Raw genomic sequence first — 21606 nt, 5'->3', positions numbered from 1 at the left:
GGTACTTAGTGCTATGAATTTTCCTCTTAGTCCTTCTCTCATGGTTTCCCGCAAGTTTGGGTATGTTGTGCCTTAATTTTCATTGAATTCTCAAAAGTCTTCAATTTTGCTGTTTATTTCTTCCCTTTTTATGAATGTGAGTGCCCTTGCATTTGTGTCACAGACATTCAGAATTAAGAGTTCACCTTTGTGGATTTTTCCTTTGGTGAGTGTGGATTCTCTATCCACATCTCTTTTGTTATCTTCTGGTTGAAAATCTAATTTATTGGATAGTATAATGGCTACTGAAGTTTGTTTTTTGGAACCATTTGCTTAGAATTTTTCCAGCCTTCTCTGAGGTAGTGTCTATCTTTGTCATTGAATTATGTTTCCTGTATGCAGGAAAATTCTTGATCTTGTCTGTGTATCCAGGTTTTTTTAGCTTTTGTCTTCTTATTGGAGAATTGAGACCATTGATGTTGAGAGATATTAAAAGCCAATGATTGCTATTTTCTGGTAATATTGTTGATGGATATGGTATTACGTATGTGTGGTTCTCTTCTTTTTGGTGTTGTGAGATGATTACTTTCTTCCGTTTTCTTGGGTGTAGTTACCCTTCTTGTGTTGAAGTTTTCCTTCTAGTATCCTTTGTAGGGTTGAATTAGTTGAAAGGTGTTGTTAAAATTTGGTTTTGTCATGGAATATCTTGGATTCTCCATCAATGGTGATTGAGTATTTTGCTGGACAAAGTAGCCTGGGCTGGTATTTCTGTTCTCTTAGGGTCTGTGTGACATCTGTCCTGAGTCTTCTGGCTTTTAGCATCTCTTTTGAGAAGTTTGGTGTATTCTGATGAGTCAGCCCTTTTCCTTTACAGCCTTTACTATTCCTTCTTTGTTTTGTGCATTTTATGTTTTGATTAGTATGTGATGGGAGGATTATCTTTTCTGATCTAATCTATTAGGTGTTCTATAAACTTCTTCATTTTGGTCATCTCTTTCTTAGGTGAGGGAAGTTTTCTTCTATGAGTTTGTTGCAGATGTTTTCTGGATTTTTGATTGGGAATCTTCACCCTCTTCTGTTCTTATTAGCCTTAGTTTTGGTCCTTTTGTATGTCCTGGATTTCCTAGGTGTTTTGAGTTAGGAACCTATTATACTTTGTGTTTTCTTAGACTGGTGTTTCAATATCTAATATGGTATCTTTTATACCCAAGATTCTTTCTTCTATATCTTGTATTCTCTTGGTGAGGCTTGCATATGTAGCTTCTGATCTTTTTCCTAGGTTTTCTGTCTACTGGGTTTGTGATTTCTTTATTCTTCTGTTTCCAGTTTTAGGTCATGGACTGTTTTGTTCATTTTTTTTTCACCTACTTGATTTTGATTTCCTATATTCCTTTAAGGGATTTCTTCATTTCCATTTTAAGTGCTTCTACCTGTTTGCCTGTGTTTTCCTGTATTCCTCTAAGGGAGTTATTAATATCCTTCCTAAAAGGTTTCTACCATTTTTATAAGGTGGGATTTTAGGTTAGAATATTGCTTTTCAGATATGTTAGGGTATCCAGGCATTGCATGGTGAGAAAAGTGGGTTCTAATCGTCCCAGTTTACATGATTTCTGTTGCTAATTTTCTTGTGCTTGTCTCTTGCTATCAGGTTACCTCTGGTGTTAATTGGCCTGGATCTTTCTTACTGGAGCCTCCCTGTTTGGAGCAGTAGACCTAGGGACCTAGGTTAGGTCAGGCCTCCTGGGAGGCAGGAAGTGCTGTTTATGGTTGGGGAAGCTGGGGTTCTTGTGTCCCTCATTAGAACAGGAATCCTAGGTCCGTGGTTAAAGCAGTCCTCCTATGTCCATGGTTTGGGCAGACCTCCTGTGTCCCTTGTTAGGGAACCCACAGGAGAAGGTCAAGTTTGGGGTACATGGGTAGGATCTTCTCCATTTCCAGACAGAGGTACAGACTAGAAGGACTATGGGGCTCTGGCAGAGTAGGATACATCCCAAATCTGTTGGTCTCTCTGCAGTGGCAGGGGTGGGAGAGTGGGGGTGGGGGTCACAACTGGTGTGCTTATTGGGTAGAAGATTTCAACTGTGTCCCTGGTTAAGACTGACTTCCTGGGAGACAGGCAGTCTGTGTGGTATGAAAGAGGGGCAGTCACACTGATCTGGCCAGGGTGAAGGTACAGATCAGAAAGAAGATGGGTGCTCCTATTGAAAGGATAAAATACCTAATTTTCTACTTGAGAGGTTGTCAATACGAACTTACAATGCAAAAATCATACTACAGATTTTTTGAGTAATAAGATGCCAGTAATAGTTAATTCTTTACACTGTAAAGATAAAAAAAAATACATTGTATTTTCTATTAGTTTTACTGGTATGTAATAGGAGTGAATCTGGGCACTTTGTCTTTATGAGTTCCTTAGGTAAACACTACTGACTGATTCTCTTCCAAAAATGGTTCCCAAACCGGCATCCCCTGCTAGCAACAGCACATGTTCAATATTTAATCCTAGTAGCAGGAAGTTTCAAATATTTAATTCAATGGGTGTTCCAGCACTCAATTAATTTTCACTTTTCAGTATTTAAAGACTTTATGTAGATTAAGGATTAGAAAATTGTAATGTTTAAAAGTAGGGCTTTAGAGATCCCATCTGAAATTAGATTTTAGATAATAATTCTTTGGGGGAAAGCTTACTTCCTCAACACAGTGGGATATTTTTCTACACTAATACCCACTCTACATCTCAAATTTGAGGCATAGTTTTGATCTCATGGAATTTTAAAGCTTTAATTCAGTGATAGTGTTTTTTATGAAGTGCATTATTAATTTTAAGTATATGTTTAAAATTTTTAATAAAAGTTAATTGTAATTAAGTTAATTCATTTAAGGCAATTATATTGAAGACAAATGTATACTTACTCAGAAATAATTTACATGGGGAATTTTGTACAAGTAAATGAAAATTAAACTTTTATCATTTAATTGTTTTATAAATTTTTTCTCCTTTAGATTTGAATGGAGGACATGGCAGCAGGAAACCACTGCACAGTGACTGAGTTCTTCTTAGCTGGGCTCTCAGAGAAGCCAGAACTCCAGCTGCCACTCTTCCTGCTCTTCACAGGAATCTATCTGATCACCATGGCAGGGAACCTGGGCATGATCACACTGATTGGGCTCAGTTCTCATCTGCACACACCCATGTACTATTTCCTCAGCAGTCTGTCCTTCATTGACTTCTGTCAGTCTACAGTTGTCATTCCTAAAATGCTCGTGAGCTTTCTGACAGAGATGAACATCATTTCCTACTCTGAATGCATGGCTCAGCTCTACTTCTTCCTCACTTTTGGTATTGCAGAGTGCTACACATTAGCTGCAATGGCCTATGACCGATATGTTGCTATTTGTAACCCCTTGCTTTACAATGTAACCATGTCCTATCAGATTTACAGTTCTCTGATTTCAGGGGTATATATTTTTGCTGTGATCTGTTCATCCTTTAACACTGGCTTCATGCTTAGGACTCAGTTCTGCAATTTAGATGTGATTAACCACTATTTCTGTGATCTTCTTCCCCTCTTGAATCTTGCATCCTCTAATACCTACATCAATGAAATATTGATTCTATTTTTTGCTACACTGAATTCATTTGTCCCAGTGCTGACCATTATTACTTCCTACATCTTCATTATTGTCACCATCCTCTCCATTCACTCCAGGGAGGGCAAGTTCAAAGCTTTTAGTACTTGTAGTACCCACATCTCTGCTGTTGCTATCTTCTATGGTTCAGGTGCATTCACGTATTTACAGCCCTCATCACTGAATTCTATGGGCCAAGCAAAAGTGTCCTCTGTGTTTTATACTACTGTTGTACCCATGCTGAACCCCTTGATCTACAGCCTGAGGAATAAGGATGTCAGTATTGCACTGAAAAAAATACTTGAAAGAAAAAAATTCATGTAAGCAGAAATCATGTGAGGATTATTTACCACAGAAAAATAATTAAAAATATATAGAAATACTTTTGATTCTACCTGTCGTTATTACTACATATTTCCTAGGATCTTTTAATAATTTTACAATTGGAAATTGTAAGTTAATTTTTGAGTACCCAATGTGTTATATGTTTATCAGAATTAAAAACTTATACAAATAGTATTGGTTGCACAAATTGTTATGATCACAGATGATATCTCATCATTTTATGTATATTTTTCTTCATATTTGATAGACTTTACTTTAAAAATATAAACCTCTTTCTTAGTTACAAAAAATGTCATCTTTTAAAAAAATATTTCATCTTTTTTTTAAACTCCAGATTGTATCCCCTTCCTGTCCATTCTCTGAATATTCCACATCCAATACCTTTCTCCACCACCACACCTGACTCCATGAGAATTTCCACACCCCTCACTTTCTACCCCATGAGAACTCTCTACTAATTGTGGACTTCTGTCTCTTGAGGATTAGGTGCATCTTCTCTGACTGAGTCCAGATCCTGCTGTCCTCTGCTGTATTTGTGTAGGGGGCTTCCTGGTTGGTGGCTCAGTGTCTGAGATAACTCAGGGGTCCAGGTTAGGTGACTCTGCTTATCCTCCTATAGGGTTGTCCTCCTCAGCTTCTTCCAGCTTTTCAATAATTCAACCACCAGGGACAGCAGCTTCTGCCCATCGATTTGGTGTAAATAATCTGCATCTGAAACTTTCATGCTTGTTTTATCTTTCAGAGGTGAGTCATGGCAGGTCCCTTTTTGTGAGCACACTACAGCATCAGTAATAGTGTCAGGCCTTGGAGCTTCCCCTTGAGCCTGATCCCAATTTGGTTCTGTTGCTGAAGCTTCTTTTCCTCAGGTTCCTCTCCATTTTTACTCCTGCAGTTCTTTCAGACAAGAACAATTTTGTGTCAATGTTTTTACTGTGAGATGGCAACCCCATCCCACACTTGATGCCCTGTCTTTCTGCTGGAGGTGGCCTCTACAAGTTCCCTCTTACTACTGTAGGGCATTTCATATAAGGTCCCTCAGTTAGAGTCCTGAGAGTCGCCTACTTCCTAGGTCTCTGGTATATTCTGGAGGATCCCCACACTTTCTACCTCCTCAGGTTGCCTGTTTGATTTTTTTCTGCTGGCCCTTGCCTTCAGTCTTGTCCCCCCGCCCCCAATACCTGATCATGTTCCCCTCTTATCCTTCCTGTCTCCTTCTCCACACAGTTCCCACCCTCCCTGTCCCATCCTGAGATTGCCTCCTTCTTCCTCCCAGGAGGGATTGAGACATACTCACCTGGGCTCTTCAGCTTAACCTTTTTTGAATTCTGTGGATTGTATCTTTGGTATTCTGTACTTTTGTTTGTTTGTTTGTGTGCTTGTTTGTTTTTGAATAAAATGTACTTATCAGCGAGTAAATACCATACCTTTTAAAATAATTTTAATTAATTTTTCAGAATTTGATATGTAAGCACTGTAATTATATCTGTTCCCATGTCTCCCTTCAACCATTCGCATGGTCACTCTGCTATCTCTCAATTAATGGCCTCTTCTCCTTTAATCCATGTATACCCGTAGGAAGACACATTCTGTTCTCAATAATTCTTATTTTCCCACTGTTCTTCATCTCAGAATGGGGTGCTTGATGTTTGTCAGTTCTCCTTTGGAGAGCAGTGTTGTTTGTCTTTCTGGCTCTGAGTCACCTCCATCAATCTTTTCTAGTTTCATTTATTTACATGAAAATTTCAAATTCTTATTTTTTTGATACCTACCTAAAATTCCACTCTATTTTCATGATCACTTAATTACACATGATCACTTAATTATAGTTCATTAAGTCACTTCCACTTCTTTGCTCTTGAGAATAGCAGTAGATGAAATATGTCTGAGCAGTTAACTGTTTTGTAGAATGTCAAGGCTTTGGTCATAGGCCAAATACTGAAATTTCAGGGTCATATGTTACTCTATCTATCTATCTATCTATCTATCTATCTATCTATCTATCATCTTTCTTTCTATCTATCTATCTATCTATCTATCTATCTATCTATCATCTTTTTATCTATCTATCTATCTATCTATCTATCTATCTATCTATCTACTATCATCATCTATCTATCTATCGGTCTATCTATCTATCTATCTATCTATCTATCTATCTATTGGCTTGTTTACACTCTTAGTTACTTATTTAACACACCACAGCAAATTCAATAGTAGCTGCAGCAGTTAACAAAAATTTCAATAAAGGATGAAGTTTATTTACCATATCTCAACATCCTCTTGATATGTATATGAATATGCATATATATGTACATATTTGTATTTTATATTCTTGATTTTTTCTGAATAGGAAAAGTTGAAATCTGAAATTTGCATTTGAGTTTTGTTTGTTTGTTTCCTATTTTGTTGGTTTCATTACAATGGAATTGTAGGGATTGAATAATTTTCCATATCACATGAGAATTTTTATATCTGTTTACAAGACACTATGGTTTTGCGTCTTTGGTTTTGATTGGGAAATAAAGTTTCATGCAGCCAATGGCTGGGCACAGAGAGAGAGGCAAGACATTTAGGATTTTGATGCAAGAAATACAGGAGAGGCAGAAGAAGAGAGTCCACTATGAGAACGGTGTAGGACAGACCACTCCTCGATGGCAGAAATTCAGGTGCAAAGGGTAAAGCAGCCCTGGGAGAGTTACCCAGAAGGGTCTGGAACAGCAAAGGTAAAATAGATTTAGAAGAAAAAACTCTGCATGGTCTTTCCTTCAGTCACTGCTCCATACTTTGTCTCTGTATCTCCACCCATGGGTAATTTGTTCTGCCTTTTAGGAAGGACCAAAGTACCCATAGTGCTTTACTTGAGCATCATGTGGTCTGTAAATTGTATTTTGGGTATTTTGAGCTTTGGGGCTAAAATCCACTTATCAGTTAGTGCATATCATGTGTGTTCTTTTGTCATTGGTTTACCTCACTCAGGACGAAAATTTCTAGTTCTATCCATTTGCCTAAGGATTTCATGAATTCATTGTTTTTAATAGTTGAGTAGTACTCCACTGTGTAAATGTACCACATTTTCTGTATCCATTTATCTATTGAAGGACATCTGGGTTCTTAATAGCTGCTGGCTATTATAAATAAAGTTGCTAAGAACATAGTAGAGCATTTGTCCTTGTTATATGTTGGAACTTCTTTTGGGTATATGCCCAGGAGTGGTATATCAGGATCCTCAGGTTCCAATTTTCTGAGGAACTGCCAAACTGATTTTCAGAGTGGTTGTACCATCTTACAATCTCACCAGCAATGGAGGAGTGTTCCTCTTTCTCTACATCCTCACCAGCTTCTGCTTTCACCTGGATTTTTATTTTAGCCATTCTGACTGGTGTGAGGTGGGATCAAGGTTGTTTTGATTTGCATATCTCTCATGACTAAGTTTTGAATATTTTTTAGTTGCTCATCAGACATTCAATATTCCTCAGTTGAGAATTCTTTGTTTCACTCTGTACTCCATTTTTAATGGGGTCATTTGGCTCTCTGGGGTCTAACTTCTTGAGTTTTTGTATATATTGGATATTAGTCCTGTATGGGATATAGAGTTGAAAAGATATTTTCCCAAGCTATTGTTTGATATTTTGTCCTGTTGCTAGTTCCATTTACTGTACAGAAGCTTTGTAATTTTATGAGGTCACATATATCTAATCTTTATCTTAGATCATAAGCCATTTGTGTTCTGTTCAGGAAATTTTTCTATGTGCCCATGTGTTTAAGGTTCTTCACCACTTTCTCTTATATTAGGTGCAGTGTTTCTGGTTTTATATGGAGGTCCTTGATCTACATGGACTTGAGATTTGTACAGGAGATAAGAATGGATTGATTTTCATTCTTCTAAATGCTGGCCTCCAGTTAAACCAGCACCATTTGTTGAAAATGCTGTCTTTTTCCCACTGGGTGGTTTTAGCTCCTTTGTCAAAGATCAAGTGACCATAGTTGTATGGGTTAATTCTGGGTCTTCAATTCTGTTCTATTGATCTACTTTCCTGTCTCTGTACCAATACCATGCATATTTTATCACTGTTGCTGTGTAGTATAGCTTGTGGTCAGAGATGGTGATTCTCCCAGAAGTTCTTCTATTATTGAGAACAGTTTTTGCTATCCTGGGTTTTTTTTTGTCATTCCAAATGAATTTGAGAATTACTCTTTCTAACTCTATGAAGAATTGGAGTTTTATTGGGAATTACATTGAAACAGTAATTGCTTTAGGTAAGATGGCCATTTTTACAGTGTTAACCCTGCCAATCCACAAGCATGGGTAATCTTGCCATCTTTTGAGATCTTTGATTTCTTTCTTCAGAGGCTTGAAGTTCTTGTCTTCCACATCTTTCACTTGCTTAGTTAGAGTTACACCAATGTATTTTATATTATTTTTGACTATTGTAAAGGGTGTCGTTTCCCTAATTTATTTCTCAGTCTGTTAATCCTTTGATTATAGGAAAGCCTTCTTCTGATTTGTTTGAGGTAATTTTATACTCAGTCACATTGCTGAAGTTCTTTATCAGGTTTAGGAGTAATCTGGACCCATACCATATACAGTTAACAAACCTAGACATCATTGTGGATGCTAAGAATTTCTTGCTGTCAGGAGCCATATATAGCTGTCTCCTGAAAGTCTCTGCCAAAGCCTGAAAAATACAGAGATAGGTGCTTATAGCCAACCACTGGACTGAGCACAGATTCTCCAATGGAGGAATTTGAGAAAGGACTGAAGGATCTGAGGGGGTTTGCAATCCCATAGGAGGAACAACAATATCATCCAACCAGTCCCTCCAGAGCTCACAGGGATTAAACTACCAACCGAGGAATGAACATGGAGTGACCTATGACTCCAGCCACAAAGTATCAGAGGATAGCCTTGATGGATATCAATGGGAGGGAAGGCCCTTGGTCCTGTGAAGACTGGATGCCCCAGTGTACAGATGTGCCTGGAGGGAAAGCAGAAGTGGGTGTTTGATTTTAGGGGAACATCCTCATAGAAACAGGTTGAAGGAAAATGGGATAGGTGATTTTTGGAGGGGAAATCAAATAAGGGGATAACAATTGAAATGTAAATAAAGAAAATATCTAATTATAAAAAACAGAATAGCTTAAACAGTACTTAACTATAAAAGATTGGTTGGGGGAATCATTATTCCTGACCTCAAGTTTTACTACTGAGCAGTAGTGATTAAAACTGCATGGTATTGGTACAGAGATTGACACATTAATCAATGGAATAGAAGTAAAGTCCCAGAAATAAAACCACACACTTATGGAGACTTGATCTTTGACAAAAAAGCCAAAAATATATAATGGAAAAAAGAAAGCATCTTCAATGAAAGGTGCTGGTCTAACTGTCTGTTGATATGTAGAAAAATAAAAATAGAGCCATATTTGTCACCTTGCAAATCTCAAGTCTCAATGGATCAAGGAACTCAAAATAAAACCTGATACACTGAATCTAATAGAAGAGAAAGTGGTAAAGATCCTTGAACTCTTTGCACAGGGAAGAATTTGCACAGAACTCCAATGGCTCATCATCTAAGATCAAGAATTGCTAAATCCACCCTCATGAAACTGGAAACATTCTACAAGGCAAAAGACAGAGCTAATAAGACTAATCAAGAACGTACAGACAGGGAAAAAAATCTTCACTAACCCAACATCTGATAGTGGGCTAATATCCAAAATATATAAAGAACTCAAGAAGGCAACCACAAAAAAAAAAAAAAAAAAAAAAAAAAACAAAAAAAAAAACAAAAAACAAAGAAACAAAACAAAAAAACAAAAAAAAAACAAAAAAAAAAAAAACAAAAAACAACCCAATAAAAATATGGTGTATAGAACAAAACTGAGAATTCTCAACCGAGGAATTTCCAAATGGCTGAGAAATACCTAGAGAAATATTGAAAGTCCTTACTCATCAGAGAAACGATAATCAAAATGAACCTGAGATTCCACCATACACCAATCAGAATGGCTAAGATCAAAACCTCAGTTTGACGACACATGTTGGAGAGGATGTGGAGAAAAGGGACCACTCCACCATTGCTGGTGGGATTGGAAACTGGTACAACCACTCTGGAAATCAATCTGGTGGATCCTTAGAAAATTGGAAATAGCTTGGCTCTGGGACTCCGCAGAGGGCAGGCTGCACGGGTGGCGGTGTGGAATACAGAGGCCAGCCGTTTCTGGGACAGGCGAGAGCCACAGAGCTTCTGAGGCAGCGCCATCTTCGGCTCCAGACAATCGGCCACCTTCCTGGTGAGTGCACAGGGATCCGCCAGCCCTAGAGGTTTGTGCCTCAGGCCCCTGCGGGAGCTTCCTTGGCTCCGGGACTCCACGGAGGGCAGGCTGCACGGGTGACGGTGTGGAATACAGAAGCCAGCCCTTTCTGGGAAGGTGAGAGCCACAGAGCTTCTGAGGCAGCGCCATCTTCGGATCCAGGCAACCGGCCTCCTTCCTGGCCGAAGCAACACAGCTTCTGGGAAAGATCCTGTTTTGGGCCTCCATCTTCAGCCAGGAGGAGGTCCAAACATCAGATAACTGTGCACCTTCCCTGAAAGAGGAGAGCTTGCCTACAGAGACTGCTCTGACCACTGAAACTCAGAGGAGAGAGCTAGTCTCCCATGTCTGCTGATAGAGGGTAACAAAATCAACAGAGGAACAATCTCTAAACAAAGACAACTATAACAACTAACTCCAGAGATTGCCAGATGGGGAAAGGTAAACGTAAGAATCCTACTAACAGGAACCAAGACCACTCACCATCATCAGAACCCAGCACTCCCACTTTGCCCAGTCCAGGGCATCCTAACACACCTGAAAAGGTAGACCTGGATTTAAAAGCATTTCTCATGATGATGGTAGAGGACATAAAGAAGAAATTTAATAACTCACTTAAAGAAATACAGGAGAACACTGCTAAAGAGTTACAAGTCCTTAAAGAAAAACAGGAAAACACAACCAAACAGGTAGAAGTCCTTATAGAAAAACAGGAAAACACATCCAAACAGGTGATAGAAATGAACAAAACCATACTAGACCTAAAAAGGGAAATTGACACAATAAAGAAAACCCAAAGTGAGGCAACACTGGAGATAGAAACCCTAGGAAAGAAATCTGAACCATAGATGCCAGCATCAGCAACAGAATACAAGAGATGGAAGAGAGAATCTCAGGGGCAGAAGATTCCATAGAGAACATCGGCACAACAATCAAAGAAAATGGAAAATGCAAAAAGATCCTAACTCAAAACATCCAGGAAATCCAGGACACAATGAGAAGACCAAACCTACGGATAATAGGAGTGAATGAGAATGAAGATTTTCAACTCAAAGGACCAGCAAACATCTTCAACAAAATTATTGAAGAAAACTTCCCAAATCTAAAGAAAGAGATGCCCATGAACATACAAGAAGCCTACAGAACTCCAAATAGACTGGACCAGAAAAGAAATTCCTCCAGACACATAATAATCAGAATATCAAATGCACTAAATAAAGATAGAATACTAAAAGCAGTAAGGGAAAAAGGTCAAGTAACATATAAAGGCAAGCCTATCAGAATTACACCAGATTTTTCTCCTGGATGTTTTGAGTTAGGATCTTTTTGCATTTTGCATTTTCTTTAATTGTTGTGCCCATATTCTCTATGGAATTATCTGCATCCAAGATTCTCTCTTCCATCTCTTGTATTCTGTTGCTGATGCTTGCATCTATGGTTCCAGATTTTTTTCCTAGGGGTTCTATCTCCAGTGTTGCCTCACTTTGGGTTTTCTTTATTGTGTCTACTTCCCTTTTTAGGTCTTGTATGGTTTTATTCAATTCCATCACCTCTTTGGTTGTGTTTTCCTGTTTTTCTTTAAGGACTTGTACCTCTTTAGCTGTGTTCTACTGTATTTCTTTAAGTGTGTTATTAAAGTCCTTCTTGATGTCCTCTACCATCATCATGAGATATGCTTTTAAATCTGGGTCTAACTTTTTGGGTGTGTTGGGGTGCCCAGGACTGGCTGAGGTGGGAGTGCTGGGTTCTGATGGTGGTGAGTGGTCTTGGTTTCTGTTAGAAAGATTCTTATGTTTGCCCTTCGCTGTCTGGTAATCTCTGGTGTTTTTATACTTGTGTGTGGTTAGAGCTTGTTCCTCCCTTGATTCTGTTAGCCTCTATCAGCAGACCTGGGAGACTAGATCTCTCCTGAGTTTCAGTGATCAGAGCACTCTCTGCATTCATGCTCTCCTCTTGCAGGGAAGGTACACTGATATCTGGCATTGAGACCTGCCTCCTGGCAGAAGATGAAAGCCTAAAACAGGGACTGTCCCAAAATCTGTGTAGCTTCTGCAGTCTACACTCTCACCTGCAAAGTCTAGTCTCTGAGGGATCCGGGAACCAAGATGGCTCCACCAGTTGCTCCAACAGAGCCCTCCTGGGCAGGACAGATACCTCTCCTCTGGCAAGGAAGCTGCCCCAATGTCTAGAGCCTGAAACAGTGTCTGCCCAATGAATTGTTTCTTTAAGAAAATAATGTTGAGACATTTGGAATGTAAATAAAATATAATTAATTAAAAGATTAATCATCAATGATATCAAAATGAAATATCTTCATACAAGTATATCATAGTAGCAATTGAAAATCTGTGGCAATACCAAATGTGGACAAAGAGTAGCTAGATGCATCACACACCACGTGTTTGTGGAGTAAACGCAGAACCTTGAAACTTTGAGAACTATCTTGATAGCATATTGTAAGTGTGAATACATATCTTCTATGTACTTCAGTCACATTTCTAAGGTTTTAGCCAGGATAAATGACAACAGTTTTCTCCATAGAGAATTGTGAAAATGTTCTAGCAGCTTTATTCCTTCATTATTAATACTTTAGTATGAAACAGCCCAAATATTCAATTGTACTTTTTGTATGGAATAAATTCTAGGTAGTATTTGTAAAGGAACAATGCACTCATGCATGCAATGGCATATATTTCTAAAGCTTTCTATTGGAATAGCCATAAAGTACATTTTTCAGTCTTTGAGCTTGCACAGGAATTATGTATACCATCATAATGATTGTCAGTTCATACGTGCAATGTTCTCCTGTGTCTGGATGACAATCTTTTTCTTTTATGCACCAATGATATTGAGGAAGTGGGCCCTTATTTCAGTGTTGCTAGCCAGTGAGATCCTACCAATTTCTGCAAATATCATGAGCTCTTCTTATTACTCTTGGTTACACTCCAGAGCTCAATGTTATGACCTTGTGGATGAAGGTATACCGTAGTTGAAAAAAAGATAATGAAAATATCACATCTGGCTTGTCCTGGAAGTTTCATTATTAATGGAGAGCTTTCCCAGTATTGGAAGATACTATGGACACTACTGGAGCAAAGAAACACTCAACAATCTTATCCAGCTGTGTAACATTTGAGATATATTAAAATCTGGAATGTAAGACTTTCTTATTGAAACAATGGTGTCATGAACATAATGAAATTATTGAAACATATTCTGCTTCATAAGATAAAATCTATACCTGACACTATTGTCCAACCAAAGACCTGTTGCTTTATGAACATTTTAAAATTTTAATCAAAACATGTCGAGAATTATACTATTCCAAAATAGATACTGACAATTTTGAAGCATTTATATCTTGGCTGTTTGTATTTTAACTATATTGTTCAATTATTTTTATGTATGATGACATTGTGGGTGCTATTCTCATATATATTATGCAAAGTACAATAACAACTGCACTCAAACTTGTGATATTCATATTTTTACTTTAATTTTGCAAACTTGAGTCACACCTTTTCTCATTAAGCTATGACATACTTCTTTTTGCTGGTGTGCAATTCTAAGTCTGCTTTGTCTTATGTAGGTGCCTCACCACAAGCTTTGTATTTGCTAGTATTTCCATGTCAAACAATGTAATACTTATTCCTATTTTTTTATTATGTGCCCTTTTATTGAGACATATTTCAATGGAATTTCTAAAATTAAAACAATGAAATACAAATGGCATGAAATAGGAAAAAGTTATCAGCAAGTATCCAGAAGTCAATCTAAGAAAATACAAACAATCCTCATGTACTGAATCTTTCAAATAGTCCCAAGAAAAGTTGTACAAAAATTTAATCATAGAAGAACTTACCAAAGCAGTGTTTTGTAATACTCTATATTTTAAAATAAATAAATAAATAAAGAAAGAAAGAAAGATATTAAGAGATATTAAGGAAAAGTAATTGTTGCTTCCTTTAGGAACACTCCTCCATTGTTGGTGGGATTGCAAGCTTGTACAACCACTCTGGAAATCATTCTGGCGGTACCTCAGAAAATTGGACATAGTACTACCGGAGGATCCTGCAATACCTCTCCTGGGCATATATCCAGAAGATGTTCCAACCAGTAAGAAGAACACATGCTCCACTATGTTCATAGCAGCCTTATTTATAATAGCCAGAAGCTGTAAAGAACCCAGATGCTCCTCAACAGAGGAATGGATACAAAAAAATGTGGTACATTTACACAATGAAGTACTACTCAGCTATTAAAAAGAATGAATTTATGAAATTCCTAGGCAAATGGATGGACCTGGAGGGCATCATCCTGAGTGAGGTAACACAATCACAAAAGAACTAAAATGATATGTACTCACTGATAAGTGGATATTAGCCCAGAAACTTAGTATACCCGAGATATAAGATACAATTAGCAAACCACATGAAACTGAAGAAGAATGAAGACCAAAGTGTGGACACTTTGCCCCTTCTTAGAATTGGAGACAATCACCCATGGAAGGAGTTACAGAGACAAAGTTTGGAGCTGAGACAAAAGGATGCACCATCTAGAGACTTCCATATCCATGGATCCATCCCATAATTAGCCTCCAAACGATGACACCATTGTAGACACTAGCAAGCCTTTGCTGAAAGGACCCTGATATAGCTGTCTCTTGTGAGACTAGGCCGGGGCCTAGCAAACACATAAGTAGATGCTCACAGTCAGCTATTGGATGGAGCACAGGGCCCCCAATGGAGGAGCTAGAGAAAGTATCCAAGGAGGTAAAGAGATCTGCAACCCTGTAGGTGCAACAACATTATGAACTAACCAGTACCACGGAGCTCTTGACTCTAGCTGCATATGTATCAAAAGATGGCCTAGTTGGCCACCACTGGAAAGAGAGGCCCATTGGATATGCAAACTTTATATGCCCCAGTACAGGGGAATGCCAGGGCCAAAAAATGGGAATGGGTGGGTAGGGAAGTGGTGGGGGGGTGGGTATGGGGGACTTTTGGGATAGCAATGGAAATGTAATTGAGGAAAATATGTAATAAAAATATTAAAAAAAGAAAGAAAGAAAGAAGAAAGGAAGGAAGGAAGGAAGGAAGGAAGAAAGAAAGAAAGAAAGAAAGAAAGAAAGAAAGAAAGAAAGAAAGAAAGAAAGCAAGCAAGCAAGCAAGCAAGCCTGGCAGACTTACGGACAGGTTTGCCATAATCCAATTAATATATATCACTTAAAATGTCATAGCATTTAAGACACAAATACAATACTTAAAACATACTGTCTGTTCTGGGCCATTTCAGAATTTACAGTAATAATCAGTATAGCCCAGTATTAAGAAATATGTTTTAAAAAGAGAAATATGTATCTTAAAAGATTAGAAATAATGGAATCTGGAAAATGTGCAAGTTTATATTGATCCATACTAAGATTTCTTCTCAAATCTCTCTATATAGAATATACACACACACCACTGGCAGATGCTTACATTTCCCTTTAAAAATACTTTTAAAATAATAAAAATTATTTTTATGTCTTTCTTTATATAAAGTTTGAATTCACATGTTTATGGTATGTTGTGCTGCATATTAAAGAGACAAAAAATAATTTTAGACAGCATTTTTACTCCTTCCACAATGCAGGTTTGGAAAATATATGTCAGATCACTAAGATTGTGTGGCAAGAGCATTTACCATCTGAGTTGTGTTCTCTGCCCAGTTTGTATCTTAATTTCTAAGAGAGTAATATTTCATTCAGATGTAAAATACATATTAATATAAAGTACATGTTAACTCATGTCCTAATGTTCTTATACTGGACTTGCAAACTTTATATGCCCCAGTACAGGGGAACTCCAGGGCCAAAAAGTGGGAGTGGGTAGGTAGGGGAGTCGGGGGGAGGGTATGGGGGACTTTTGGGATAGCATTGGAAATGTGAATGAAGAAAATACGTAATAAAAAATAAAAAAAAATACAACTGCAAAGGGCTGGAGAGATGGCTCAATGGTTAAGAGCACTGACTACTCTTTCAAAAGTCCTGAGTTCAATTCCCAGCAACCACATGGTGGCTCACGACCATCTGCAAAGTGACCTGATGCCTTCTTCTGGTTTGTCTGAAGACAGCTACAGTGTACATATATATATATATATATATATATATATATATATATATATATATATATATAAAATAAGTAAATAAATCTTTAAAAAATACAACCACAAAATAAAAAACTAATATTAAAAAAAGTCACATAAGATGATAACAGCATTAGGAAAATTTTCTAATGTAAATATGTAAACATTCTTTTATGAAGAAAAGCAAAAAGTATTGCATTTTCTGGTTTATCACCAAGAGAGAACTGCAACTTTGCACAATACATCCTGTTTAATCTTTGGCTCTTCTAAGATCACCACAAAAAGCTATAAATAAGTAGTTGTTATTCTATTTCTAGAGTCACTGAGTTTCGATATTATATCAACTCTCCAAATTATACACTTAGTTACATTAAACCCATGATATTCTTTCATTGTTCATTAGTATATTTGGAAGTATATTAGTATATTTGTTTTATTATAAAGAGACTGGTGGCTTACATAGCCATTAAAATATTCTTATAACTATTCATCTGTTAAAATTTATTTAATATAGAGCTCCTAATCCTATGACAAATTTCATGAATAGAAATGTCTTGCAGCAGCATGTAGAAATCTGGATCACCAAAAATATTAAGAATAATAATTGGGAAACTTTAGAAATACCAAATGAGTTTTCCACTTGAGAGCCATTAGATTGGGTAAAATCATTATAATACCATGCTTACAGACACTTTCTGCCAACTTTCTCCCCTGTCTCCATTTCCTTTCTCCTTTCTCTCTCTGTGTCTCTTATTCTTCATATATATCTAAATATTATTATATTACAAAGGAAATAAAATGTCCTTAGGTCACTGTAGCAATTAAATTAAAGTGACATGTACTCTGGTTTAAAGAATCCGAAACCTCAATCCTTCTTGTTAAGGTATATTCATTAAAACTGGGTTCTAAATATATGACAAAATGCATATCACAAGCCGGGCGTGGTGGCACATGCCTTTAATCCCAGCACTCGGGAGGCAGAGGCAGGCAGATTTCTGAGTTTGAGGCCAACCTGGTCTACAAAGTGAGTTCCAGGACAGCCAGGGCTATACAGAGAAAACCTGTCTCAAAAAAGCAAAACAAAAACAAACAAACAAACACCAAAAAAAACAAAAACAAACAAACAAAAAAACATATCACAGATAAAACAAAAGTAGTAGGACAAGGCAATATATACTTTATAAAAGAGTTGATTATTATTGCATATTCATTGTCTTACACTAGATACAGAAGGATACCAATATTCGCAGTAATGTTGAATAATAAACATTTGTGTAAATTCACAACCATAAAATTCTGAGACTCATCAATGTTACTTTATATGTTCAATATTTAAAGATTTCATGGAAACATTTTATATTTCACAACAATATTTTTGCTAATTCAGTTGATTCAAATGTCTATAGATTTTATATTTTTCTCAGAAAATTCATTTTGCTCTCAAAATGTCTTATGTTCCACAATGATTATCAGAATAAAAGAACTCCAAAAATTTTCTACTTAAGCATGTGTGTTTCAAATTATGTATCTAACGAAAATCTACTTTGGAAGTCTATAAATTCTTCATGCATACAATCCCTCCTGTGGTGGGCACATTTAGCTACTTAAAGTTCCTACACTCTATTAAACATAGTCATCACCCACATTTTAGAATGCTCTTCATTCTACTTGAAAGAATGCCACTAAGCACCTTTTCTCTGTCATTTGATAAATATACATTTCTTTTTATAGACTGTCTAAAACTATGACTGTCTGACATAATATGATTCTCCAAAATCTTTCAATAGATTTATTCTTTGTAGTATGTGCTAAGAATGTTGTAAGTTATGAACCTTATGAAGTATTTTGCAAAGATTTAGTTCTCCCTTGGTGATAAGACTAATATTTAAAACAGAAAATGCAATATTTTTTTTCTTAGAATGTTGTAAGTTGTAACCTTAAGGTTTGTTAACTGTATATGGTATGGATCCAGAGAACTCCTAAACCTGATAAAGAACTCAGCGATGTAACTGAGTATAAAGTTACTTCAAACAAATCAAAAGTAGGCGTTCCTATAATCAAAGGAGCGATGTAACTGAGTATAAAGTTACTTCAAACAAATCAAAAGTAGGCGTTCCTATAATCAAAGGACTAACATACTGAGAAAAATTAGGAAAATGACACATATTACAATAGTCAAAAGTAATATAAATGCATCAGTGTGACTCTAACTGAGGAAGTGAAAGATATGTAAGAAAAGAACTTCAAGTCTCTGAAGAAAGAAATCAAAGATTTCAAAAATTTGGCAAGATTTCCCATGTTTGTGGATTGGCAGGGGTAATATTGTAAAAATGATCATCTTACCTAAAGCAATTACTGTTTCAATGTAATCCCCACCAAAATTCCACATCAATTCTCCATAGAGTTAGAAAGAACAATTCTCAAATTCATTTGGAATGACAAAAAACCCTGGATAGCAAAAACTGTTCTCAACAATAGAAGAACTTCTGGGACAATCACCATCTATGACCTTAAGCTATACTACACAGCAACAGTGATAAAATCTGCATGGTATTGGTACAGAGACAGACAGGTAGATCAATAGAACAGTATTGAAGACCCAGAATTAACCCACACACCTATCCTCACTTGATCTTTGACAAAGGAGCTAAAACCACCCAGTGGGAAAAAGACAGCATTTTCAACAAATGGTGCTGGTTCAACTAGAGGGTCAGCATTTAGAAGAATGAAAATCAATCCATTCTTATCACCCTGTGCAAATCTCAACTCCACGTAGATCAAGGACCTCCACATAAAACCAGAAACACTGCACCTAATATAAGAGAAAGTGGTGAAGAACCTTAAACACATAGGCACATAGGAAAATTTCCTGAAAGAACACAAATGGTTTATGCTCTAAGGTAAAGTTTAGATATATGTGACCTTATAAAATTACAAAGCTTCTATACAGTAAAGGGAACTATCAATAGGATGAAATGTCAAACAATAGTGTGGGAAAATATCTTTACCCATTCTACATCTGACATAGGGCTAATATCCAATATATACAAAAACTCAAGAAGTTAGACCTCAGAGAGCCAAATAACCCCATTAAAAATGTAGTACAGAGCAAAACAAAGAATTCTCAACTAAGGAATACTAAATGGCTGAGAAGCAACTAAAGAAATGTTCAAAATGCTTAGTCATCAGGCAGATTCAAATCAAAACAACCCTGAGATTCAACCTCACACCAGTCAGATTGTCCAAAAGCAGAAATTCAGGTGACAGTAGAGGCTGGTGAGGATGTAGAGAAAGAGGAACACTCCTCAGTTGCTGTTGAGATTTAAGATGGTACAACCACTCTGGAAATCAGTTTGGCAGTTCCTCAGAAAATTGGAACCTGAGGATCCTGCTATACCACTCCTGGGCATATACCCAAAAGATGTTCTAATATATAACAAGGACAAATGCTCTATTATGTTCTTAGGAACCTTATTTAGAATAGCCAGAAGCTGTTAAGAACCCAGATGTCCTTCAACAGATGAATGGATACTGAAAATGTGATACATTTACACAGGGGAGTACTACTCAACTATTAAAAACAGTGAATTTCATGAAATTCTTAGGCAAATGGATAGAACTAGAAAATTTCATGCTGAGTAAGGCAACCCAATCACAAAAGAAAATGCATGATATGCACTCACTGATAAGTGGATTTTAGCCCAAAAGCTCAGAATACTCAAGATACAATTTTTTTTTGGGGGGGGGGCGGAGGACAGGGTTTCTCTGTGTAGCTCTGGCTGTCCTGGAACTCACTTTGTATACCAGGCTGACCTTGAACTCAGAAATCTGCCTGCCACTGCCTCCCAGGTGCTGGGATTAATGGCATGCACCACCACATCCGGCTCCCAAGATACAATTTACAGACCATATGATGCTCAAGAAAAGCAAGACCAAAGTATGGGTACTTTGGTCTTTCCTAAAAGACAGAACAAAATACATGTGGGTGGAGATACAGAGACAAAATACGGAGCAGAGACTGAAGGAAAGACCATGCAGAGTTTTTTCTCTCTAAGTCTATATTTTACCTTTACTGCTCCAGACCCTTCTGGGTAACTCTTCCAGGGCTGCTTTACCCTTTGCACCTGAATTTCTGCCATCAAGGAATGGTCTGTCCTACACCCCTCTCATATTGGACTCTCTTCTTCTGCCTCTGCTGTATTTCTTGCATCAGAATACTAAATATCTTGCCTCTGTCTCTGTGCCCAGCCATTGGCTGCTTGAAACTTTATTTCCCAATCAAAACCAAGGACACAGAACCATAATGTCCTGTAAACATATATACAAATTCCCATGTGGTATGGAAAATTACTCAATCTCTACTATCCTATTATAATGAAACTAAGAAACTAGGAAACAAACAAACAAAACTCAAATGCAAATTTCAGATTTCAACTTATCTTATTAAGATAAAATCGAGAATATAAAATACAAATATGTACATATACATATATATCAAGAGGATGTTGAGAAATGTTAACTAAACTTTGTCCACTTTTGAAATTTTTGTTAACTGCTGCAGCTTCTATTGAATTTGCTGTGGTGGTATAAATAAGTAAGTAAGAGTGTAAACAAGCCAATAGATAGATAGATAGATAGATAGATAGATAGATAGATAGATAGATATATAGATAGATAGATAAAGTAACATATGACCCTGAAATTTCAGTCTTTGGCCTATGACCAAAGACTTGATTCTACACAACAGTTAACTGCTCAGCCATACTTCATCTGCTATTCTCAAGAGCAAAGAAGTGGAAGTGAACTAAATGAACTATACATAATTGAGTGATCATGAAAATAGAGTAGAATTTTATGTAGGTGTCAAGAAAAATAAGAATTTGAAATTTTCATGTAAATAAGTGAAACTAGAAAAGATTGATGGTGGTGACTCAGAGCCAGAAAGACAAACAACACTGCTCTCCAAAGGAGAACTGACAAATATCAAGCACCCCATTCTGAGATGAAGAAAAGTGGGAAAATAAGAATTATTGAGAACAGAATATGTCTTCCTATGAGTATATATGGATTAAAGGAGAAGACGTCATTAATTGAGAGATAGCAGAGTGACCATGGGAATGGTTGAATGGAGACAAGGGAACAGATATAGTTACAGCACTTATATATCAAATTCTGAAAAATGAATTAAAATTATTTTAAAATGCATGGTAT

The 21606-nt window shown here is 36.9% G+C and overlaps 1 protein-coding gene across 1 annotated transcript; it reads left to right on the top strand.

The window, feature by feature from the left end:
• Positions 1–2988: 2988 nt before the first annotated feature.
• On the top strand, positions 2989–3933 carry Olfr1537 (olfactory receptor 1537). The gene has a single exon (NM_207665.1). The coding sequence runs from the start codon at positions 2989–2991 to the stop codon at positions 3931–3933; it is 945 nt and encodes a 314-aa protein (NP_997548.1).
• The last annotated feature ends 17673 nt before the right edge of the window (positions 3934–21606 follow it).

Source organism: Mus musculus, chromosome 9, assembly GCF_000001635.26.
Source record: "Mus musculus strain C57BL/6J chromosome 9, GRCm38.p6 C57BL/6J".
NCBI classification, from domain to species: Eukaryota; Metazoa; Chordata; class Mammalia; order Rodentia; family Muridae; genus Mus; species Mus musculus.
The sequence above is the reverse complement of the archived record's forward strand: the minus strand, read 5'-3'. Positions and strand labels throughout refer to the sequence as shown.

Bases quoted from the DNA above. Each gene is read 5' to 3' on its own strand.
- Olfr1537 (NM_207665.1), top strand. From the start codon at position 2,989: ATGGAGGACATGGCAGCAGGAAACCACTGCACAGTGACTGAGTTCTTC.